This window comes from Mesoplodon densirostris, chromosome 10 (genome assembly GCF_025265405.1).
Source record: "Mesoplodon densirostris isolate mMesDen1 chromosome 10, mMesDen1 primary haplotype, whole genome shotgun sequence".
Lineage (NCBI taxonomy): Eukaryota > Metazoa > Chordata > Mammalia > Artiodactyla > Ziphiidae > Mesoplodon > Mesoplodon densirostris.
The window spans coordinates 72,991,172-73,016,359 of NC_082670.1; the positions used below are offsets into that span (position 1 = coordinate 72,991,172).

Genomic DNA, 25,188 nt, shown 5'->3' on the forward strand with positions numbered 1-25,188 from the left:
CTTGAGTACAGCTTCCAGAACTATTAAGAATGGGAACAGCATGGAAGCCAATTGCTAGGCGGGAGAAAAGCTCTTTGTAGGAAATTATAGAATAGTTATCTATGTTTTTTTTCCTCATTACAAGACAAAGTGCCTCATAGCCTTTATCAGATCAGCTTCCTGATTGCCTGGTTTGCATTTTTACATTATTTGATTATCTTGAATTAAAGATAATTATTTTAAGAGGGATAGATTTAAGAATTGTTTCTTTTGACTATTCCATGTTTAAAAAAGAAATAAACTTGTCAAATGAGCTTCTAAAGGAACTGAAGCCATGTAAGATTTTATGTAAGACTAAATTTTGGTGAGTAAATTTGCTACTTTTTATGTATAAGATGCTTTCAAGTAGAAAATTGCCATGTTTCAAAGCCTGCAAACTTTATTTCTGTGTCATTTTCTAAGATACTGTTGCCAGAGTATGTTCTCCTCTCGTCCTCCACCCCTTTTATCTCTTTTCTGGGCTTTTCCTTGTAATAGCAGGAATGGACTAAGTCTGAACCCCAGTAGGAGAAAAGCCATATGGAGGGAAGATGTGACAAATGGGCTGGGCTGTGAGGAGATCTCAGCTCCTTTTCTGGCCAAACTCTGGCCCTGTGGGAGGCATTGGCCTCTCACAGCATTTGATGAGCCATCCCATGATCCTGCTGATTCCTTATCCTGTCTGGGTACATGTGAGGAGGCCTTTCCGCCCAAATTCCTAGCCTTAGCCCCTGCAGAGTATGGGGCTTAGGCTAGATTCCTGTTACCCTTCTGATTTCTTATCCTGAGAAGAGTCCCATTGACATCTGAGCAGGGCCCCCAGCTCCTGCATAGCCACCCTGGGAAGGCATTGTGGAAGTGGGTCCCAGATCCTGGTGAGCTTGCCGTGCTACCTGGCCTATCTCGGAATGATGGCATCCACAGGGCCCCAGGGGTTGCCCAAAGGCAACCTGAGAGCAGTGTGACTAAGGAGACATGCAGACCTACTCCAACAGCAGTGGAGTGTTCTTTTATGTGCCAGTCTTCAGTCAGATGAGGAAGAGCATACCAGTCCAAGAGGCTCTCTTTCTCTGAACTAAAGACCAAAGATGCAGACTTCAGAAAGCTTAGAGACAGGGGTTTTATTTCAAAAACCTTAAATAAGGAGTAGCTTTCTCAAGGTACCAACATCCAGTTGAAAGGAAGGTGAAAAGTGTGGAATGCATCATTGACCACAGGATAACATTTTGGCACTTTGGTAGTGAGAGGTGCACAACCGGTACTCAGGCTGGCCACGGCTATGTGCCATTTAGAAGCCCAGCTGCTGTGCACGGCATTTTGCCTGCTGCTGCTTTTGTGGTGGCTGTGACTGTAGGGGCACTTTGGGGGTTCGCCCTGGGAGAAGTCCATTGAAAAGTAATGCAGAGGAGAGAGGTGTCTGTAGTACTTACTGAAACTTGAGGTTTCAGAGGGTAATGATGGTTAAAGTTGGATAGATGGTCTCAAGATCACCAGAACATGTGACATCACATGGCCCTATTTTCTTGGGTTAGTGGGAAAATTCCACCCATTTGTCTTCAAATTAGTATGCACCGTGTTCTCAAGAACTTCCCCCCACTTAATGTCTCTTTGCCTCTACCTGACTTCCAAGGACGAATTCCTTCCAAGGACGAACTCCTAATGTATGTAGACAGTCCAAATTCTAGAGGAGCAGATGTCACCTCACATTTCCAAAAAGGCCATATTCCACTGACATCTGATTCTTCTTAGACTCTGAGAGGCTTTATCCCTTGCTGTCTCTGTCTCCTCTCTGTCTCAGCCCTGCCTCTAGTCTCCTTTTGAATTTACCATACCCTGCAGGTTCTTTTGATCCTTCTCTCAGCAGCATCTGAGGCTGTAGAATGGGGAAGTCTGGAGAGGCTCAGCAGTCTTTGCAGAAAGGTAAGTAAGGGCTGTTCTGCCAAACTTCCTTAGTGTGCTTCTCTTTCTCTCCTAGGCAGCCAACACTGAAGAGTGATGAGAAGCCTGTGGCCAGTGTTCGTCCTGTACAGTCCACCCCGATCCCCATGATGCCACGGCATGTCCCACTGGGAGGTAGTGTAAGCTCTGCCTCCAGCACAAATCCAGCTATGAACTTCCCAATCAACTACCTGCAACGTGCGGGAGTCCTTGTACAGAAGGTGGTCACCACAACAGGTTGGGAGCTCCTGAGTTCTCTTCCAGGGTGCTGTCCCTTTTTAAATTACTTTGTTCATTCAGGAAGTATTTATTAAACAATGTTTGCATTCTAGGCCATACTACATTGGCACTCTAGGTAAAAATAGAGAAGGAAGCAGTCCCTGATCTTGAAGAATTTGCATTCTAATGAAATGTCTTAAGAATAGCAACACGGAACTGGGTTTTCTTGAATGTGGTGGGTGGGATGGACTCTGAACACTGCAAAGATTGTGGAAATGTCACTGGGCATAGGGTTGGTCTTCAGAGAGAAGTGTGAATGTGTTGAGTCCTGCCTGACTTGTAGGGTCAGGTGGGTATGAAGGACAGCTCTCAACCTCTTTAGTTAAAAGACCTAAATGTCGCTTGCTTCTTTCTTTGTAAGTTTAATGTAGATCGAGCATGATGGGCCAGTGGTAGGAGGTGGGCAGTCCATCCCTCCCTGCAATTGATTCTGTGGTTCAGGGTAATTGGGAAGGAAAGCATTTCATGATGCTGTTTTTCATCTTGTTATCTAGAAATATTCGTAATACATTTTCATGAAAACATCTTAATTGGTTTTTTTGAGTATGAAAATAATAGCTGTTCATTGTAAAAAAAAAAATTGAAACAAATTAAAAACAAAGAGAGAGGCTCTCAGGACTTCCCTGGTGGTCCAGTGGTTAAGACTCCACGCTTCCACTGCAGGGGGTGTGGTTTCAATCCCTGGTCGGGGAACTAAGATCCCACATGCCCTGTGGCACAGCCAAAAAAAAGAGAGAGCCTCTCATAATCCTATTTCTCTGCTGATTCTTGAAAATGCTCTTTCTCTTCATAGTGACAGGAGCAGCAGATACATGCAAATAGCTTAGGGAGGGAGAAACAAAAATAGAAATAACCATTTGAACTGTGACTTTTTCTAAACCAAAAACTCTGATTTTTAAATTAAATCAAGGAAAATTGATCAGAAAGATGATCAGATTTCTAAAAAGTTTCTTGTTTTCACAGTATTCTTTGTTTAGACAGTTGTGAGAGGCCCTGCTGGCTTCACCTTCCTTGGTTCTGACCTCTGCTCCACTGAGACGCTTTAGGGAAACCATTGAGGAACAGGGGTGGATGTGGACTTTGCATTTTATTTCCCTCCTTCAGTCAGGCCCCATGTAATCTAAATCTGAGGTCTGTTGTCTCCACTAGATATTGTTATTCCTGGACTCAACAGCTCCACAGACGTACAGGCAAGAATTAATGCTGGTGAGAGCATCCACATCATCCGTGGGACAAAAGGTGAGAGCTTGACCAAAGGGTTTATTCCCTACCTTTGGTTGAGAGTGGTGGGCTGGCAAGCAAAATAAATACATATGGCTTGAGCTAGAGAGAAGATAGGAATCATCCTATAGGAGTGTAACATGTGGGGGAAACATGAGAAAATGACATTTCTAGGCGCTTAGCCGAGTTGGGGTGGGCTCAAAGGATATCTGTCAGTGGCTTAAAAGAAAGGAGTTAGGGTCCCTGCATTCCTATATTTTGCCATCGTTTTTATGGAGAATCTTGGAGTGGGTTTGGATACACACAGTGTTTTGTACTGGGCTCAGCCTATCGATAGTATCGGCTAGGAATGCCTGGGGCACTCATCCAGTCCTGTAGTACTTGTGGCAAGCCCCCACATACATTTCCCCAGAGCCAGTGTTGTGGCTAGACCAGCCCTTGTTGTTCTTATTATGATTGCAAGATGCACCTCAGCAACAATCATCAGGGAACTTTGAAAAAACAAAGTTTACTACTCACAGGTCCTGTAGGGTACATGGCACACTCAAAGGGCCACACAGGAAGGCTGTGGGTAGAGACAGAGAGAAAGAGATTGTGGACCTGGGTCTCTGTCTTTATTAGGGTCCAAGAGTGGGGTGGCTAGGGTTTTGCAGGTTCACTCTTCATTGGTGAATTTATTTATTTATATTTTTGGCCACGCTGTGCAGCTCGTGGGATCTTAATTCCGCAACCAGGGATCAAATTTGTTCCCCCTGCAGTGGAAGCACAGAGTCCTAACCACTGAACCATGAGGGAAGTCCCTTTATTGGTGAATTTAAAACATAAGAATGGAAATTAGTGTGTGGGAATGGAAGAGCGAGCTCACTCAAGGGTTAGTTACCTAGGTTACCTCAGGCTTTCTAAAAAGGAACTTTTCAAGGGAGGGAGCAGCCTGGTTCCTTACCTAGTAGTTTAGCTAGTAGCTGTGCCGTACAGCTGGCAGTTTGTTTACCCAAGATGGATGTCTTTGAAATGGATGTCTTAGCAATCAAAAGCTTAATGTCTAGCACTTACACTACACACAGGGAGACTAGAATCAGAGGGAATGAGCTGTGGAATGGGTTATAAGCCAACGTGTTTATTGTTGTGCCGTCTTACCTACTTGCTTAGAGTGGGGTGGATGTCCCTGATTAGAAAATGTAGTGGGTGTATGAATAAGTATACCTGGGTTGCATGACAGAATTTTCCAGTGTGGCCATTTGAAAAGTCCACTGCCTCTGGCCTCTTTATGGAGTTCTCCAGATGAGATTGCTGGAGAAATCTGGGCTGGATGGTGTTAGGACAGAGCTGAAGCCTATCTTTCATGTCAGCCTCTGCTGTGTGAGGCTCCCCGAGGGTCTTTGTTTAGTAAGGAGATTTTGCCCTAGCCTCTGTTGGGTTAAAGTACTTTTAGTTTCAGGGAAAAGATGCCATGAAATACATGACACCCAGAGAAGGTCATATATAGCCCCCTTACTGGGTTCTTCCTAGCCTAGAGCAGGGGTATGCAAACTGGCCCATGGACCAAAATCATGCCTGCTTCCTGTTACTGTACCTCTGAGCCAAGAATGGGTTTTACATTTTCAACTATTTTCAATTAGTTGGAAAAAAAATCAGAAGTATAGTATTCTGTGATGTGAAAGCGATATGAAATTCACATTTCAGTGTCCATAAATAAAGACCTTTGGAGCACAGCCACACCCAGCTGTCATGTTACAGCAGCAGAGTAGTTGCAACAGAGACCTTATGGCTCACAGAGCCAAAAATATTTACTAACTGACCCTTTAAGAAAAAGTTTTTTGACCTCTGGCCAAGAGGCAGCCCTACCAAGAGATAGATCAAATGACATGCTCAAGGCCAAGGGAAGGTAGACTAGTGCCGTGTGGGATAGAATGCCCGTCTTGAATTATTCCTACCAAGGGAGGGGTGTTATTGAGGGAATAAGGCTCCTTCCAGATCAAGAGGACCTGGGCCAGAACAGAAGGAGCCAATTTACTCTCTTTCACAGCACCCTGTTTATTTCCTCCATTGCATTTAACCTTTCCTGATATTTTCTAGTATAATTGTCTATCTCCCCCTCTGGAGTTAAGCTCCGTGAGACAGGGCCCTTTTCTGTCTTGTGTACTTCAGTGTCTAGAACAGTGTCTGGTATATGGTAGTCATGCAGTCAGTGTTTGTGGAATAAGTGAGTAATATTGGATCCATAGCTCAGTCATCCCACTCCTCATTTCAGGGATATTGAGAGAGGGTGTGACACCAGTTTTATAGCTGTTTCTGAGCCCACAGTGCCTAGGCCTGGAGTTTCCCAGGGTTGGCTGTATTGCACGTCTACTCCTAACAGTCTTCCTCATGTTTCTTCGTAGGGACATACATCCGTACCAGTGATGGGCGAATCTTTGCTGTCCGTGCGACTGGCAAACCAAAGGCCCCTGAAGATGGTCAGATGGCTGCCTCAGGTATAGTGGCTTCTACTTTCCACTGACCTACGTGGCATTTTTTTTTGGTTTGGTTTGTAATTAATTTATTTTTTGAATAGATAATGTGTACATGGTTCACAATTCAAAGGGTACAAGAAGGGGTAAAGTGAAAAGTAAATTTTTCTTCCCTCATACTCCCAGCCATCCATTGCTCCTTCCTGGAGGTGCTACTCCTGTTTTGTTTTGTTTGTTTGTTTGTTTTATAGATTTACTTATTTTTATTTATTTATTTTTTGGCTGCGTTGGGTCTTTGTTTCTGCTCGCGGGCTTTCTCTAGTTGCAGCAAGCGGGAGCCACTCCTCGCCGCGGTGCATGGGCCCCTCATTGCAGTGGCCTCTCCCGTTGCAGAGCACGGGCTCTAGGTGCGCAGGCCCCAGCAGTTGTGGCATGCAGGCTCAACAGTTGTGGCCCTTGGACTCCAGAGCACAGGCTCAGCAGCTGTGGCTCACAGGCCTAGCTGCTCTGTGGCATGTGGAATCCTCCCAGACCAGGGCTCGAACCCGTGTTCCCTGCATTGGCAGGCGGATTCCCAACCACTGCGCCACCAGGGACGTCCCTCCTGTTGTTGTTTTGTTTTGGTTTTTTTTAAGAGATATTCTGTACATATACATGGTACAGGGATATGTATGCGCACACGTGTGTATCTGTGTATATTAAAAAATGTATATATGTATATAACTTTTCTTTGTATTTTTAAAACAAATGCTAACTTACTGTAATATACTGTTTGCTCTTTTCTTCATTCACTAGTGTATCTCAGTGCTTGTTCCTTATCCTTTCTTTCAATGTTCCTCAGTGAAGGTTTGCACAAGATGCAGTTAGATGGGTATAATACAGTGCATTACCAAGTTCCCTGTCCCTGGACATTTAGATTGTTGTGCCCCACCATTACAGTACTTGTTCACAGTCATATGGGTGTATCTATAGGAAAAATTCCTAGAAGTGGGATTGCCAGATCAAAGAGTATATGTGTGGCACATTAACAATGTTAGGAACTCTTGCAAAAGTTCCCTCTATGGGAGTGGTTCTCACTTATCCTCCCACCATGAGGTATGAGGGTATGAGAGCTAGATTGTTCTTGTTCCCAGCTTTTATCATGGAAATTGAGAGACATGCAGACAAGTTGAAAGAACAGAACTGTGAGCACCCATGTATCCTGCAGCTAGATCCAATGACTGTTATCATTCTCATAAACTTTCTTCTCTCTCTTCCTTCCCATTATTTGAACTATTTGTAAGTTGAAGACATCATGTCATTTCATCCCTAAATATTTCAGCACACATTTGCTAAGATTAAGGACATACTCCTCCTAGTCACAAAACCATTATCGCACTAAAAAAAGTTAACAATTCCATAATATTCCCTACTATTCAGGCCATTTTCAGATTTCCCAGTTGCCCCATTCACTTTCATGGCCATGGATTTTGTTTTGTTTTTAACCAGGATGGACTGCTTTTTAAACTTCATTTTCCTTTTTTCTCCCATCCTGGTCACTGACCATCTTTGCCCCCAGAAGGAGTGTGACTAAAAGAATATCTTTCAGCATTTCATATCCTTTATTTCATAGGATTCACCTTGGTGGAGTTTTACAGGGAACTGGGGAACAGAGAAGTTACATGTCTTTGCATGGATAGACTTGTTTCCTAGATCAAAGGACTTCTTTCTTTGTGATTGGGAAAAATTGACTGGGTGATGTTGTTTGCACATCAAACTATTTGTATTTGGGGGACCACAGGACAGGATTTTTTTTTTAATGGAATCTTGTCTTAACACCCGCCTTCTCTCCCTGACCATTCTGGTTCTCAGTTACCTACATTTCGTCCCCAGGTTCCCAGGGGCCTTCTCTCGAGTCTACAAGCAACGGCAGACACAGTGCCTCATCACCCAAAGCCCCCGACCCTGAGGGGCTGGCCAGGCCTGTCTCTCCAGACAGCCCGGAGATCATCAGTGAGCTCCAGCAGTATGCAGATGTGGCTGCTGCCCGGGAATCCCGTCAGAGTTCCCCAAGCTCCAATGCTGCCCTGCCTGGCCCCCCAGCTCAACTTGTGGACAGCAGTGCTGTTCCTGGGACAGCTCTTGGGACTGAACCTAGACATGGGGGTCATTGCCTCAATAGTTCCCTCTTGGTGACCGGCCAGCCCTGTGGTGACAGGCACCCAGTGTTGGACTTAAGGGGCCACAAGCGAAAGTTGGCCACACCACCTGCTGCCCAGGAGTCAGCCCGCCGGCGGTCCAGGAAGGGCCATCTGCCAGCCCCCGTGCAGCCGTATGAACACGGGTATCCAGTTTCTGGCGGGTTTGCCATGCCACCCGTCTCCTTAAACCATAACCTCACCCCACCCTTCACCTCCCAGGCTGGGGAGAATTCCCTGTTTATGGGCAGTACCCCCTCCTACTACCAGCTGTCCAATTTGCTGGCAGATGCCCGCCTGGTGTTTCCAGTGACTACTGACCCTCTGGTGCCAGCAGGCCCCGTCAGTTCCTCTTCCACGGCTACCTCAGTCACTGCCAGCAACCCCTCCTTTATGCTCAACCCCTCTGTACCAGGGATACTACCCAGCTACTCACTCCCATTCTCACAGCCACTCCTGTCCGAGCCGAGGATGTTTGCGCCTTTTCCTTCCCCTGTCTTGCCCAACAACCTTTCACGGGGCATGTCTGTCTACCCAGGCTACATATCCCCACATGCAGGCTACCCAGCTGGCGGCCTTCTCCGGTCCCAGGTGCCTCCATTTGACTCTCATGAGGTTGCTGAGGTGGGGTTCAGCTCCAATGATGATGAGGATAAGGACGATGATGTAATAGAGGTCACTGGGAAATAGCTGGGGAGCCCCTCTGCACCTCACTCGGGGCCCCAGCAGGTTGCCCACCAAGATGGAAGGCATTAATCTGGGCTTTCTGAGAATAGGGCACTTGGCAGGAGGGAAAAGAAAGAGGACAAAGAAGGGTGGTTGACCATAGGTGGCAGGGCTCTGTTGCTGTTTAACAGAAGACGCAAAAATAATCCAACAGAGCAGCAATAGTGGGAAATCAGGGACCTAAAACAGGAATGGAGAGGCAGGGCAGTCTGCCTCTCTTCCTGCCTGCCTTGCTTATGCTGTCTGCTTGCTTGCTTGCCCATCTGAGGGTAGATGCTCACATCCCATTTCTGTCTTTGGGAACATTCTCTCCCGAGAGAGCTGCCTTACTGGGTGATTTAGCTTGGCCTGGAGAGGGAAGGGGAGGGAGGGAGGGTAAGAGAAGAAGGGTAGGCAGACTGAGATTCCACATGAAGTGGAATCCTTTTAGGGGGTGGGAAAGAAGCAGACCAGGTATGTGTGTGTGTGTGCCTGTGTGTGTGTGTTTATGTTTGTACTTACATGTATGTAACAGAGCAGGGGTGAAGACGGGTGGGAAGGGAGGGAGGGAGGGACTAGGGGAAACTAAGAAATGAATTTATCTTTTGTAAAATGGAAATCAGAGTGTGGTGGTTCATGGCAACTATTAGTATGAACATCAGGGTGAGCCCAGGAGAAGAGCCATGGAAACCACAAGTTTCCTTCTACTTGGGTGAAGACAAGGCCCAGCTAACCCACGTCCCTGGTTATCAGAGCCAGACTTGTTTTAAAATTGGGGGGAAATAATTAGAGAAAATGGGCATTACCAATCTGTGTCTCTTTCCCCAGTGGCTGTCTCTGAGCAGATCTCCCTTTCTGGGGTGAGATTGTCTGTGTGCAGAGACTGGAGGGAGAAGCATTGCAGTGTGTGAGTGGGAGGTCATGGAGTTGTGGCCAGAAAAAACATTCTTCACAAGGTTGGAACTGAGCCCCCAGCTGCCTGTTCTGGTGGCCTTTCCTTTTCCTTCTCCATTAGAGAGCTCCATGTTAATTTATTTCTTATGGGCAATTATTTATTATTTGGACTTTTCATGTGTCGGTTCTTTTTTGGGGGGTGGGAGGGGAGGTTAGGGTAAGGAGGGTAGGAGATGGGAAGGGAAATTTTAAGATATCTCAGACCCCATAGCTGCTGGTGAATAAATCCTGGGTAGATGGTGAATTGACCAAGGAAAGAAAGTTAGGCTTGACCAAGGTTTACACTAAACAACTATGTTTTCAGGAAATGGCCTCTCAGGAAGATCAGGGAATCCTGTGACTGGATAGTTAGTGATGGAGAGACTCATTCCACAGTTCTTGAAATTTAGGATCATAGAGTTTGCAATTGGGAAGTAAGTGACCCAAAATTTGGAGCTGTGTCCTCCTGGGATGACCTTAGGGACAGGCTCTCTATGCTGACTAGTGAAGCTGTGTATAGGTGGCTGCTGGGTTGAGGGAACAGACTTGATTTTCTACTGGGAAATGTCTTGGCTTCCTCAACCTATCAGATGATCATTGTGGGCCTGGTGTCTGTTACCTCCATCCTCTTTGAAGGAACATGGAGGAGCCCTTCCTCTGTAGGAGACTTAAATTGTCTTAAAAGAATACATCAGTCATTCTGGGTCTCCACGGGGGGCGGGGGGGCATCTAGGCGTTAAGCATAAACACTGGTTGTCTTCATATTGTCTTTTTCCCCCCTGCTGCTAAGACCTTGCTGGGCAGTTCTTGATGATGAACAAACCCTGTCTGGCTTTAGAGCTTTACCACCTACCCATGGGTCCCTCCTCACTGGGCAGCTGCTGCACCTGCCTCTTCCAAGCCCTGGAGGCAGCTTAGCCAGCTCATCCCTAGTAGTAGCTGCTTGCTTCTCAAACTCTTCTGAGCAGCCTGTTTCCATTGTTAGGGAGTCTTAGCACACTCTGGCATATTATCCCCAGAGAAGAGACAAGGAGATGGCTGATGTGTGTGTGTGTGTGTGTGTGTGTGTGCGCGCGCACGCGCTGTTCAGTTACACCAAAAGTGGAACTTAGGGAGCTTGCTTTCTGTATTTTCATAAGCATCCTGTCAGACACTTAACTCTCCTACTCATAGAAGCCTTAGACCTACAATTTAGCTATGCAAATTATTTTAATAATTTAAAAACAGCAGTTCCAACCAGTGCTTTCTCTTTCAGATGCATCCCAAGAATGAAAGATGAAGGGACTCAGTTGGAGTGGGCTCTCAGGTTGAGGCTGGTTAATGGGAGTAAGCTAGCCTGGATCTCTGATTTGCAGAGCACACTCACAACCTAGGTTACAACTGATGCCTCTAAGGCTCCGGAGCACTGGGATCCCAGAAATTGTGTGTGTGTGTGTGTGTGTGTGTGTGTGTGTATGTGTATGTGTGGGGAAGGAGGGATATTTCTGTGTTCACCTCTAGGAAATCACAGCAGCAAGCTCTGAGAATCCAGAAACTATCCCAACAAGGAACCGAAACCAGTCACTGGAGGGATGGGTTTTTTAAGGTACCGGGAAGTGAATGGGTGTTCTGAGTGGCAGCATGTGCCTGCTCTCTACCCAGTGGTTCCATGGGCTGGGTCTTGCTTCAACTCAGGAGAGGCCATAGTTTTGGGAGGCTGACCTGGCTAGACAAGATTTTCTTTGATATGTGCAGCTTATATTGTGTAAGGGGGTAGGGCTGGGATCATGGGAAATTAAGAGTGCTACTGGTTCCGTGGTTTGTTTCGGTTTTTTTTTTTTTTTATTGAACCTGAAAATACTCTGACTTTTCTGCCGTCTCTTTCTGTGTGCTGGTAGGCAAGCGTGCATGCACGCCAAACGTAAGCGTATGTGTGAGGGTAGCAGGAAATGTCTCAGAGCCCAAGAACCATGTTTTACAGTTTCTTTGATCAGCAACACTTGGTATTGATGTCCACGCACCATCCAGGCCTGAGTAAGGGAAGGATGGTGATAAGAGGGAGGGCAGAAGATCAGGTCTCGGTATCTTCCCTCGCTACTGTCTTCCATAGAATGTTTTCAAGGGCCTTTCAAGCCCCATCTGTCTGGTTTAGCCCAAATCCTCAGCCTAGGGAATATAGTACAATTTAATAATTCAATTATTACCATTTGTAATAATGCTTGATTCCCTTTTCTCAGTATCTTTGTAGATAAAAATTCAACAGACAGATTAGCCATTTAATTGAGAAAGTAAGTGAACCATGTTGGATCCAGATATTTTTCTTCAGATTAGATATCTGCAAAGTTTTCACCCCCTTGAGTTATGCTTCTTAAGCATCTATCTTAAGCATCTTTTGACTTAAGGATGTCTCTGGTCCTTGGCAATCTATTCCCTAGGAATTAGTGTGTGGAATCACTATATACTTGTGATTCACAACTAAATATGAAAATTTCCCACTCCAGGACGTGAAGCAAATCGTTGGGGTAATATTTTGCTGATAGGTTGAAACACTCAACCAAACTTTAGCAGTCTCGGTAGGACTGTCACTCCCAAAGCACTCAGCAGAGCAAGGCTCTCTGCTTGTCTGTTCATGCCTGGCATTGCTCTGGAACTGAGTCCTCATCCCATGGGGAAGGTCTTCTGGGGCTTTACATTCCTTGTTCCTAGTGTTCCTGGCCATGACCCCCTTGTGCTTCCCAGTTCCCTGTGATTCCACAGACCAGTCTCTCCTTTCTGAGCCATAGCCTCCTATGCACCCAGCTCAGTGACTCTTCCCCCATCAAAACTCCTGAGAGAAGAGCTCCTTCCCCCATTAGTTCCCCAAGAGACTTTCTGGCCCTCTGCTGACTGTTCCCAAGAAATCCACACCTCAAGGTCTGCCTGAGAAAGCTATGCTCTCCATCAGTCACCTTCAGACTCTATTTCCCTCCTACTGACACTTCTCTGCTGTCCTTTGTATTCCACTGTGACCCCTTAATGTCTGTTCTGTGCTACTGGCTTGGCGCTAGGCCTTTTATGAATACCTGAGTCTTACGATGAACTTCCTGAGCAGGCAGTGTCCAACTTCTTTGCTCTTCAGGGACCTTAGTCTGCTCCTTTCCTCTCTCAGAGGTCTATTTGATATAGTAATCTAGTGCATTGGAGAGAGGTAGCTAGACAGGCTGCAGAGTCTGTAGGGCTGGGGGCTGGGAGTGATTTGGGTACTCTCTGTTACCACTACTGGGATAATATTCAGAAAAGAGGGGACCTCATACTGTGACCTGACCCAGGGCCCTCCCCTGGAAGAGAGCTCAGCCCAGGTTTGTGTGTGTGTGTGTGTGTGTCTGTGTGTGTCTGTGAGAGAGTGTATGTGTGCACACGCATGCTCTTGTGCACGTGGGTGTAAACTGTTATCTGGTTGTGTTACTCAGGGTGGGCTGGGGACTCACCAGAAGAATCCCCTCAGCCCGCCCAAGACTGTTTTTTTCCTGTACCCTCTCCAGAGGGGTCGGGGAAGGGGGTCCAGGTGGGTTGAGGGGGTCACAATGGATAACCACTAAGGCCACACTGCTGCCAGGAGGAGTGGGGTGGGGAAGAGATGAGGTGGCCCCAGGGACCTGGCACCTGGCTTTGGTTTTCCATCTTCTTCAGGACACCCCCTGAGGCCTGGGACCTGCACCTGGCTTTGAGGAACATCTGTAGCTGGGTGTTCCAGCTGCTGGTGTGATCATGGGCTTCCCTCCTCTCTCAGCAGGGCAGGTGCTCCTGCCCCAGAGACTGGGCAACTGGCTGTTTCTATGACGTATTTATTTTTACTTGTGTTTCATGTCACTTTTTTAAAAAAGCAAACAGAACAATTGTAAGTCAGTATAACTGCCTATCAGTTTATTTCTCTTTTTGTAAAATAAAATTTAAACTGAAGAAGGCAGTGTTGTTTGATCAGGGAATTGTCTGAACAGCTGTTTGGCTGGGTGGTGGTGAAAGGGATATAACTTAGAGCATAGTGGATGTTGAGATGGCACCTGGGAAGGTGGGGGGTGGGAACAGAGGGCAGACTGCTGGCAGGCTCTTTTCATGCAGTGGGGTTCATTAGGCATTTGCTGCCTTTGCTTACCTGAAGAGGACCGCATTTCCTGGCTCTAGAGGAAACAGCAAAGCTGACTCAGAGTGGCTTGAGGCTAGCTGGTCCCTCAGTCATGGCAAGTCCTGCAGGGGCAGCCCTAACTAGGCTGTGAGTGGCCAGGGATTGGGCACAGCATCAGTGCCTTCAGAGGGGGAGAGATGGCTGGTGGCAGGGTTTGCAGAGCATCTTACATTGCATGTGTGTTCTCCATTTGTCATCTGAATTAGAGGATCTAACCACTGCCTCAGAGAACTAACAAGGACTTTGGAGCATGAAGAGGTAGGGAAGGAGGGGATGGTCTATGCTTTAGTTTCTCAAGTTTGGGGAAACATTCTCTGGAATTTACTAAGGGAGAGTTAAAGCGCTTCTGTAGGAATTCTTTGGACAGAGGAAGGTAGGAGTAGACAAAGGCCAAGTCTGGGCTCATGAGAGGAGAATATGTGCTATTGGGAGGTAGGACTGGGAGTGGAGCATGGGTGAGGCAGATGGCTAGGTGATGAGCTCTGCTCAGACTTGCTGCAAGGGGTAGTGGAAAGTACCTGGGCTACTGCCTCCTGGTGGCTAGTGGAGGCCTTGCAGGGATCCGGCAGAGGACAGGGCTTGCTTTGTTGGAAGCAGCCTGCAATGAAGCCTGGGAGGCTGATGGCCTGCAGCCCCAGTCACAGGCCAACTCTACTTTCACCACAGAGGTGCTGAAGCTCCTAAGGCACACCCTGAACTCTGACGTGGGGCTCTGGAGTTCCCCAACCAAGCTAAAGGAAGTGAGCAGACAGGACAAGTTATGAAAGGGCAGCTCCAGGCAACAGTTTCGTGGGAGAAGCTCATAGCTTCTGAGAAGCAGAACTGACCATACAGAGGCTGTCTGTCTCTGAGGGTACTGGCCCTTCCTCGTCTCACAGGAAATGCTTCCAAGTGTATAGTCCTCTTGCCTGGGGCACCCAAAGGGTTTGATCACGTGCCTGATGTTCATCAGCAAAACAACTGCCACGACCCTGCCAGCCCCGCCCTGAGTGCCTCTGAGGGGTCAGCTACCCATTCCGCTAGTTGGCCCAGAGCCCTGTGGGTGAGGTTCAATCTTCCGTGCCTGTGGGCAGAACAAATGTGAAGAAGGAAAGGAAACCAGCTACAAGTGCCTCAGTGTGTACAGTCTGCCCTTTGCTAGTACAGTAATGGGATCCACAAAAAGATGATTCACCTCCCAAACATCAATCCTCTATGTGAGGAGCACCAAAGTAGCTCTTGGCCCCGCCTGCCTTGTAGCCAATCTTACGAGCATAGTTGTCACCTTCCCCATCACCTCCACTGCAAGACTGGGCCTCTCAAGAGGGCGAGGTTTTATCTTTGGGGCCCGAGAAGAGTGCTTTGCTGTTTCTAGATCCTCAGAAATACGAGCTGAAGATTGAACCTGTCTTCAACGAACTTACAGTTGACTTGGGGGGTTATCTAGAATACTTAAGCTAGAAGGGCGGACCTGCCTCTCACAGCCGCGTCTAGGGCACTGAGGGAGGAGCCTGGAGGGGGGGCGTTTCCCCGGTGAGCTCCAGGAGGGCGGGGCCTTGGTTTTGTTCACTTGGTATCCGCAGCCCCTAGAACTGTACTAGCAGGGAGCGGTTCTCAATAAATGTTGGATGGATGAATAATCACCCCTGTGCTCCGTTTGGCGGGGGGAAGGGGGGAGGTAAGGGTGGAGTGTTGGAGGTAGGAAGCTGATATTTGCGCTGTCCGGAGATTGGATCCCGCTTCTTCCCTGAGCCTCAGCTGTAAAACGGGAGCAAGTGGCCATGCCTTGCCCGGTTCCCAGGTCTGTCGCGAAGCCTCAGTGAGAGAAAGTAGCAGTAACTAGGGTGATACAAATGCCAGACTTTTACTGCCGTGCTGCACTTCCCAAGCCTCTTCGAACGATCCTCTCCGGTGCCGCCTTCCGGGACCCCACACTGCCTCTCTACTTCCCCTCATGCCTGGGGTGCTCTCGACAACCCAGAAGTTAAGAGGTTCCTAAATCACCGTCTGCAACCCAGTAGTTTGTGGGAGGCACGAAGGTACGGGGTGAGCTCGGCCCCTGACAGGCTCACGTCTGTTGCCCTGGATACGGGGCGGGGCAGGCCTCTGCCCATCGGGTCCCGCGCGCACGCGCCCACGGCCACGGCCACGTCCTGCCGCGAGAGGGGGCGGAGCGAGCGTGCGCGGCGGGCGCGCGCAGGCTCCGCGGCTGAGCCCCGGGCCGCGTGCGCTGATCGGTGTCCGCGGCGGGCGGCAGCTGAGGTGAGGGCCGGGCCGGGGAGGTGTTCATGCCGGGGCGGCTCCACGCGCGCCGAGCGCCTGGGACCTCCGTCCGCCCGGGCGCAACCTCAGGGCCCCCCGCGTCCCCACCGTGACCCCCCGCGGCCCAGCCGCTCTTTGCATCTCGTCTCGCCCACAGCTCGCCCCGGCCGGTCCAAGGGCCCGAACGCGACCTTGGACCAGCCTACCATCCCGGGTCACCCTCTGCCTCGGCCACGGGTGCAGGGCACGCCCGGAGGCAAGGGAGCCGGGGCGGGCGAGGGATGGGGAGCACGAAGACTGAGGCCAGAACCGTACTTTAATTCCGCCCCCGTCTCCTGAGGACGCTCCTCGAAGCGTTGGCTGCAAACTTTTAACTTCCTTTAAGTTGCAGAGGTGCCTGGGACCCCGTGAGGTCGTGGCTGAAAAGAAAAGGGCTGGGTAAATAGGAGAGGCGAGGGTGAGCAGGGGCTGGAAGCAGAGAGTGGAGGTAGCGTCCCGTCCTTCCCGCGCAGGCCCCTCAGACTCCACGTCTTCCCTCGTCCCCCGAGTGCCAAAGTTTTGCCTGCAGCGGGCCCTTTAAGGGCGAGGCCAGCCGCCGCGGCGCACGTGAGCAGCCTCGAGAAGCCAGCGCGGGGCAGCCCGCCCAGACGCTCCGCTTGGGCCTTTAACCTGAGGAGAAACCGAGGCCCGAGAGGGGTCACAACCTGCCCAGGGTCAGCGGCAGGGGCTGTGTCAGGGCTAGGTGCGGTGGCTGGAGCCCTCCAGGAAGAGGGCTCTCCAAGAACAGGGATATATGAGCAAGGGTCTAGTGAAGAGCTGACATTTTTGAGGCGGAATTTGGCTTCTGATTTCCCTAAGGGGTCTGAGGACATGGTGGAGGGTGCAACCTTGTGGCGGGGAGAGAGTTCTTGTAGAGGCCCCTGTGGGCTTTCCCTGAAAAGACATCAGTCAGGGCAGGGTGCCCGGCTCAGTGGTTATTTTCTTTCTGCCCCCAGTCCTGGAGCACTTGGAGCGTTTGGTCCCTGCCGTGCTGGATGCCATGAGTTGCTAAAACTGAGCCTGGCTTTAGAGGTGAGCTTCCCCAGCCCTTCTCCTTCCCCTTCCCTTGAGTAAAGGGGAAATTTCCATTGCCCTGCCTCCTTCCTGGGCTGACCAAAGCTCTGCGGCCCCGGGTACCTTTCACCCCTCTTTTGGGCAGTTTAGGAGGTGAGAGTAAGGGAAAGGTGGGAACTAAGCTCCTTTCAGGAGACAGGGAGTGTGCAGCTGAGAGGATGGGGGTAGGTCACAGTGAGGGCTGATCACTCCCAAGATGAGTGGGAGACTTAGATGCTGAGAGCTTCCAGCTGAGAGCCTTGGGTTCAGAGATGTCCAACATGGATTAAATGCTTGGGCTTTTCTGGAAGTTCCCAGGGAGGAGAGAGAAAGTGGAAGTGGAGGCCTAGAGTCAGGCTACCTGGATTCCCATTGCCTGCATTTTGTCCAGGTGGCTCTATTTAGTACCTTTGTGACCTTGGGCAAGGCTCTTAATCTCTAACCACTTGTTTTCTGATCCATATCCACCTGGTTTTGAGGATTAATGAAGTATCTGTGTTTCAGCGTTTAGACAATGCCTAGCATATAGTAAGTACTAAGTGAAAGATTTATCATCATTATCATCAAAGAAAACAGGAGTGAAACTAACTGGAGGCAAGTTGAGTAGGACAGGGAATGCGTCCAAAACAAGCGCAGCTGGGGGGCAGGAACAGGGGTCAATGAGAAGACCAGTGTGAGACACCTCAAGGTCATGATGCCAAAGGTTTAGAAGTATACTTTGCATTTTTTGTGAGACAAACACTGTGTGCACATTGACTCCAAAGACAGTTTTTCAGCAAAAAATTTTGATACCCAGAACCCACAGGGAACAAATTATTCCATACAGCTGTTTTCCATACAGCCGACATGTTGATTTTCAGCTCCTAAAGCTTTTAAAATTTTAAGTACTTGGGGTGAGAATGTTCCTCCAGTGGGTCAGATGCTTCCATTCCTCTTTAAATAGTCTCCTCTGTGGTGTGATTTTTTTTTTTTTTTTTTTTTTTTTTTTTACCTGGGTGACACAGGTCAAGCCCTCTGTGTAAGGGGGTTAGTCTTCTGGCCCCAAGTTTCATGGAGTTCCGGGCAGTCTGTCTTGAATGGCTCATACACCAACCTATGTGTTGTGTCGCTAGGCCTGCTCTTTGATAGCTTCTCTGCTTTTTATTTTTTTCTCCCCTGAAACAAGTATCTTTATTGCTTGTACCATGCAAATAGCAAATAGGGGAAACAGGGAAAGGCCATTGAGGAAGAGGGAGAATTGTCAGATAAATGACATACACAAAAAGGAAAAAACACACCCCCACCCCGCCCCAGCATACCTACCCCAGGATGGCTTCCTGTAAACTACCTAGTACAGGAGGTCAGGTGGGGAGATCAGAACCACAAAAACTGAATTCCAAACATCTGGAGATGTTGGGGAGAAGGGAAGAAAGGGGGAGGGACAGGGCAGCAAGTGGACCCCAGGTGTGGCTCCCTGCTAGTCTAGCACCCCTCCACCATGGGATGAAATGCTCCAGCCGTGGGTAACTCTCACCACTACCTGTTGTGTCTCCACTTGCAGTCTTTCCCTCCTCTTCCTTGCTGTTTCTAATCTATGGACTGGGAAAGTGAGATGAATCTTGTTAGCACCAGTAGCTCCGCTCAAGTCTGGGAAGCATAGTGCTGGACTTTGTTCTGCCTGCTCAGGCTATTTTAACCTCATCTCTCCTTTGGTTCTGGATGGGTGAGCTTGTTGGAAAGCAGTACTTCGTGGGCCAGATGTGCTTAGCAAAGGAGAGCGTCCTACAAGAGTCCCTTCCTGTGGCACATTTTTCCCCCTGACTTTTTGTTCCTCATCGTTTCCCTGTTTTTAAATAAGTGTTTGGGCCCTGTGCTTGCCTGTCCTCCCTCTGGCAGTGGCCCATGAGGCTTGGGGAGACTGGGCAGGCAGTGTGGCTCAGTTGTGGTAAGGAAGAGGCAATGTGGGGAAAAGGCAGGCTGGCTGATGTCTGGCCCAGCAGGGGCAGCTGATCAGGGCCAGGAGTATGTCCCTGGCTGACTCACTCCTGTGCCCCTCTATGACTCAGCTACCCCAGGTGTGACCAAGGCTGCCAGCTGACAGAGCTGCTCTGAGAGCCTCAACAGTTGTGATTAAGAAATAAAGAGGCTTGTAGCTTCAGTCATCCTTTGTAACTTCCTTCTAGGTCACTCTGTGTGTAAACACCTCTGGCTCCTGCCTCTCCCGCATCAGAGCACCCAAGGCAGGGTTGAGGTTGGGCCAGAACTGGCTGGCGGGAAGGTGGGCACATTGGTCAGACAGGCTACCAGCCACCTCTTCCTTCTGTCTCCTTTGCAGCTGCCTTGGGGTGCGGCGTGGGGGGCACAGAGCCATGTCGGACCTGCTACTCCTAGGCCTGATTGGGGCCCTGACTCTGCTGCTGCTGCTGACGCTGCTGGCCTTTGCTGGGTACTCAGGGCTGCTGGCCGGGGTGGCAGTGAGTGCTGGCTCACCCCCCATCCGCAACGTCACCGTGGCCTACAAGTTCCACGTGGGGCCCTACGGTGAGACTGGGCGGCTTTTCACAGAGAGCTGCAGTGTCTCCCCTAAGCTCCGCTCCGTTGCCGTCTACTATGACAACCCCCGCATGGTAAGGAGCCTCCTGGGCCCTGGCTGGGGTTCTACCCCATGGACAGACATGGGGCGGGGCTTGTTGGGCAAGGGGTGTTTTGGTTTCTGAGGAGGGGTGGGAAAATCGTTGAGCTGGCTATGCACATCACCTCCTCTCTGAGCTTGAAGCTCCTTCCAGATTTAATCTGGACTTCTGCTCCAGACATCCATATGCTGGCTTTCTACTTGTCATGATCTAATTTTCCTGGCTTGTCTCTGCCCATGGACTTCTGAGTGCAGGGGGCTACACCACTGTGAGTCCCTAGCCTCTGAGGGGGCATTGGTGTGTTGCCTCCTCTTCCCTCCCTCCCTCAGCCCCATTTGAAGCCAGCACTCTAAGACCAGGCCATTTTAGATGCTGCCCTCTCTTTGGGGTCATATCATGTTTCTTTGCCTTCCCTCTTTCAGCTCTCGTGCTGAAAGAAGGTGGAATGTTCCAGCCATTATGGTGGCCCCTGGCCCAGGGATAAGGCATTTTTTTGGACATCAAGCTGCCTGGTTGGGAGAGTGCTTTGGGGGCAGGTGGAGCCAGGTGAGCTGTCCAGAATGTCCAAGATGCTGGGGTCAGAGACTAACCTGATATCAGTGGCACCCTGTGGGCATATGGCTGTATTTACAGCCTGTGGTGAATCAGGACTCACCAATGTGGCCTCCTGCCATGCCATGAGGTGGTGCTGCCCACAGCTGCATGGGCTGTTAGCTCTGCCAAGGGTTCTCCAGCCTCCAGCTCTGAACCTTGGCACACCAGGCATTGAGAATCCCCAGCTCTGGTTTTCTTGCCTGGAGAGCTCAAGTGGGCAAGGCCTATAGTCTCCATACCATGTGCTGAACAGGCCTCAATGGGGTACTCAGTCGAAACAAGGGTGTGCTGACTCCCTCTCTGTGCCAGGTTCTGCTTGACACCTGCACTCTGGAGATGAACAGATGTGGCCCTGCCCTCAGGAAGCTTTGTGTGGTTGGCAAGTCAGCCCTATACAGATGCATCTTCAGCAAGACACTGTGTTCGATGCTCACAGAACTTTGAGCGAGCTATGGGTTTGCCTCAAGTCTGCCAGGGAGGCTCAGAGAGGAGGTCTTCTGTCATGAGTAGAATTTTGCTTTACTGGGAAGGGCCTCCTGGCTAAGGGAGCTGCAAAGTGCAGGCCTGCAGATGTCGGATGACAGAGGAAGTGTGGCAAGTGAACACGTGGTGGGTGGAGAAAGATGTAGAAGGGTTTGTTGGGCCAGGTGGTGGGAGGTACAGTAGGTTGGGTGGAAAGGTACAGCACAATTTGCCACCTTTGATTTAGGAAACTAAGCGGATGGCAGGTGGAGGAGGGAAGGAGACGAGGCAGGAGGCCATCGAGGAGATTGGGCTGGGTCTGGGTGAGAGGTGATATGGCCTGGTTGAGAGATGAGTAGACATTGAGGTTTTGAGGTCACATGGCTCGGAGATGGCACTAAGTGACAGTCAAGAACACTGGGGCCCAATTGGGATGGGGCAGGCACTGGGCTATGGGAAGCTCCTAGACCAGATGCCGGGCCCCCACCCTTGCAGGGGTCTCTTGTGTAAGTCCCTGTCCTTCCTCTACCCTCCCCTGGTCCCTGCCCCTCCTTCCACATCTGACCCAGTTGGAACCCTCTGCAAGACCTCAGTGGGAGGGATGTGGGTCCTTGCAGCTGCCTCTTTCCTCATCGGCATGTCCTGTTCCAGAAGCAGTACATCGCCTCTTGAGTTGGAGGTGCTAATTCCAGAATGGGAAAGGGCCAAGGCAGCACGGTACCTTTGGGTCATTGCTGGAGGCTGCCTCAGGGAAGAGTGAGATAGAAGAATCCTGGCATGGGACACTCTCCCTATGGCCTCCTGACCCAGCCACCTCCAAGCAGCCCACTGTACCGCTCTCCTGGAGGTGTGGTGGACTGTCTGAGGTGGTGGGACTTGGGTTTCCAGGGTTGGCTGGGCACAGCCCGACTTTGATACCAGTCTGGGAGCCCATGGCCTGAGAGGATAGACTCGAGGTTAGCAGTCCTGGGTTTTGATTCTGTCTCACGACTGTCCTGCTGTTTGATATTGGGCATACCACATACCCTCTCTGAGCCTCCATTTCCTCATCTGCAGAGTAATGTTAAAAATACCTGCTTAGGGCTTCCCTGGTGGCGCAGTGGTTGAGAGTCTGCCTGCCGATGCAGGGGACACGGGTTCGTGCCCCGGTCCGGGAAGATCCCACATGCCGCGGAGCGGCTGGGCCCGTGAGCCATGGCCGCTGAGCCTGCACGTCCGGAGCCTGTGCTCCGCAACGGGGAGAGGCCACAGCAGTGAGAGGCCCGCGTACCGCAAAAAAAAAAAAAAAAAAACCTGCTTATAGGTAGGCTGGCAAGGGTTAAATTAAGTGACATAGGTGAGGCATTCACCCCAGTACCTTGCCCTCAAGAAGTTGTTGTAACAACAACAAAAAATGGGTGGAAAAAACACTCATGCTAATTAGGTGTGATGAGGGGTTGTTAGGCTGGGCACTCATAACCCAGGCTTAGACCCTAGGCCTGGCTATGACCGTCTGGTTGGCACAGAGAATGAATATATATGTCAAAGTGGCCCCTCTGATCCTGTCCATCCCAGTCCTGGGTCACTCTGGAAGAAATTTGTGTCCCTATTCAGAGCTGGATCACACCCTGACACCTGCGATGCTCATGGTGCTCATGGCTATCACAGACTATCTGGTGGTCCATAAGGATCTGAAGCCTCTGGTTCCACACTGCTGATACTGTAGAGGAGGAGACTAAGGAGCAGTTAGCAGGAGTTGTGGTACTATCTGAGTTTACTCATGCTTTTTTATTTTCTTTTAGCAAATATTTGAGCACCCTGTCTGTGCCACTCTGTCCTGGGCACTGCTGCACAGTGGGGACCAAGGGGCCCAGCCCTCAGGCCGTCTCAGTGGGGGTGGGGGTTGTCAGGGAAGCCTGAAAGACAGACCTCATCCAGTCCTGGGAAAGGCCAAGAAGCCAAGCTTTCTGCTCCCTAGCTGCCTCCTACAGCGGTGTCCAGCATGGGGCCCTGCATATTATGGTTCACAGAAGGAAGGGACAGGATGTAGGCTGAACTGTGGAGTGTCCCATCCCCATTCCACCCTCCCCAGCACAGCACAACAGGAGCCAGAACCTGCTTCTCTGAGTGTGGGAGGAAGTGAGGCTATTTCAGGTTCTGTGAGTGGGGCAGTGAGTGACCAGGTGAGAGGTGGCCATGTGCTGTGGGTGCCGCCCACCCCCGTGAGATATAGACTGACAGCTCCCCAGCCACACCCCTTCCAGGCCTCAGCTGGACAGAAGGAGGCTGGTTCCTGAGAAAGGCCTGGTGAGGCTCCCCTGGTCTGGCTCTGGGCTCAGGAAGTGACACAGAAAAGGGTACCAACAAGGCAAGATTGTGGCGATTGCAGTGGACCATTTCATGTGAGATGCTGCTTGAGCATATATCCTGGAGATACATATGTATGTCTGTGTGTCAGTTAGCCAGCCAGCCCTATATTTTGGAGTTCTCATGGGATAAGCCTGTAAGATCTGGGCGAGTGGTTCTTGTGGTGCAGGAGGAAGGATTCTGTTCTTCATCCCTGAGGGCCTTGGTGGAGTTGGGGGGAAGGAAGGAAGGAGCATGTGGCAAGAAGTTGACAGACCCTGGCAGTGGCTCATAGGTGTCCCTCTCCTCTCCAGGGCGCCACATTCATGGAGTGTGGCCATTTCCTCTTTTTTTTTTTTTAAGTCAATGATTTTTTAAAAATACTTATTTGTTTGTTTGTTTGTTTGGCTGCACCGGGTCTTAGCTGTGGCACACAGGCTCCCAGTCTCAGCATTCGGGATCTAGTTCCCTGACCAGGGATTGAACCCGGGCCCCCTGCATTGGGAGTGCTGGGTCTTAACCACTGGACCAGAAGGGAACACACACACACACACACACACACACACACACACACACCCCTTCTGTCCTGCCCTTGTATAGTTCTGCCCTCTCTCTTCTGCTTGGACAGTGACTTTTGCCTCCCCTCCTGGGCCTAGTTCTTCTGGGAGCCTTGGGTGTTGGGAAGGAGGTGGAGAGGACCCTGAGCACCTTATTTGATCCTAACCAGTTCTGGCCTGTGAACAGGCCCTAATGGCTGGGCTGCTGTTGCCATGCCCATGGGCCTGTCCTGTTTGCCAGCCTGGTCCTCCTCCTCCTGCCCCACCCTCTGCTGCCACCACCTCTGCTGCTGTGTTTGGGGCTTAAGTAACCTGCCTGCTTGCCTGCCCTTGTGGGGAGCTTGGCTGAGGCCGGTGGGGCATGGAAGCCTGTTCAGCTCACCTGGGGAAGGCCTAGGAGAGGGTGCTGCCTCCAGGCATGGAGGGGTTTGGGGAGGGGACTGGTGGCAGTTGGGTACTGCCTTTAGTGAACTAGACCACACTGAAGTTTCTTTTTCCCCCTAGTCCACTGAGAATCGGTTTGCGGTCACCACGTCTGCAGGGGCTGAGGCCAGTAAGAGTTTTCCGACGTAGGCCTGTGCTGTACTTCCCCTTCAGTATATGTGGGGATGGTGCCCCCTCCTCTCCCTGGAGGCACTGAGGTCACATGGAGCCTGGTGGGGTGAGGGAGTAAGATTTCCCAGGATTGAGCCCTCAACAAGGGCAATGGGAATGTGAGCTGAGCTGATGCTTCCTGGAGGCCCAGGCCATCGCCTACCCCAGGTACCCCATGATGATTTTCTGCTAGATGGAGTCTAGGTTTCTGCTTACAGCAGGTTAACTGTGGGCCCCTGTGGAAAGGTGGGCTGGGTAGTCTGGCCAGGGAGGAGTCAAGGTATCCCTCTGGGTCTGGGATTAGCAGACAGTGCAGCTGTCCCAGTTGGATTATGCAGGTTATGGACCTGGGGTGGCCCATTTCTAGCGACCCCAAAGGCTGGGTTTGGTCTGGGCTAGCTGACACCATTTTTTTCTTCCTGGATCCTGGAATTTCTTGATCTTGTCCAGTTTCCAGATTCAGTGAGGTCTTGGCCAGGCAGAGACCCTCTCTTCGCTATGGCCTCACACAGCAGAGTCAGCAAGGTACTGCAAGGCCTCTCCGGAAGGGGCAGTAGGGCCATCTTGTACCCGGAAGCTGTAGGTTCCAAGCAGACTGTTCTCTTCTTAGAATGCTGGGACTCAAGAGGCCTCACAGCCTGAAGGAGATAACTCTAGTATCTCTTTCCTAGCACTTTTGCTCTGAGGGCAGATTCTGGATGGGCCTGCCTTACTGAAATTGGTGGTGGGTCTGGCCACTGCCCTGTCTCCCTGGTATGGTTCCTTGCTGGTGCTAGTTCTGGTCCAGCTCTTGTTCTGGTCATAGGTACCCAGAGAAATGACTGATACAGGGAAGAAAGGGAGAAGGCA

At 50.3% G+C, this 25,188-nt stretch overlaps 2 protein-coding genes across 10 annotated transcripts in view; both read left to right on the forward strand.

Annotated features, from left to right (window-relative positions):
* The window catches only part of RAD54L2 (RAD54 like 2), an 88,497-nt gene extending 79,336 nt beyond the window's left edge, over positions 1 to 9,161 (forward strand). For all 6 annotated transcript variants that reach the window (XM_060110140.1, XM_060110139.1, XM_060110137.1 and 3 more), the window contains 4 exons: positions 1,994 to 2,193; positions 3,385 to 3,474; positions 5,838 to 5,930; positions 7,779 to 9,161. In XM_060110140.1, the coding sequence (XP_059966123.1) occupies positions 1,994 to 2,193; positions 3,385 to 3,474; positions 5,838 to 5,930; positions 7,779 to 8,773 (1,378 nt within the window). In that variant the 3' untranslated portion in view covers positions 8,774 to 9,161. The remainder of the gene's footprint in view (positions 1 to 1,993; positions 2,194 to 3,384; positions 3,475 to 5,837; positions 5,931 to 7,778) is intronic.
* Positions 9,162 to 16,009: 6,848 nt separating this feature from the next.
* The window catches only part of TEX264 (testis expressed 264, ER-phagy receptor), a 29,382-nt gene continuing 20,203 nt past the window's right edge, over positions 16,010 to 25,188 (forward strand). Inside the window, exons 1-3 of one of the 4 annotated variants that reach the window (XM_060109911.1) lie at positions 16,090 to 16,103; positions 17,099 to 17,174; positions 19,510 to 19,801. In XM_060109911.1, coding sequence (XP_059965894.1) covers positions 19,544 to 19,801 — 258 coding nt within the window. In that variant the 5' untranslated portion in view covers positions 16,090 to 16,103; positions 17,099 to 17,174; positions 19,510 to 19,543. Of the gene's footprint in view, positions 16,104 to 16,752; positions 16,817 to 17,098; positions 17,175 to 19,509; positions 19,802 to 25,188 lie in introns of those variants that run through there. The other 3 variants (XM_060109912.1, XM_060109910.1, XM_060109913.1) reach the window with 3 other exon arrangements.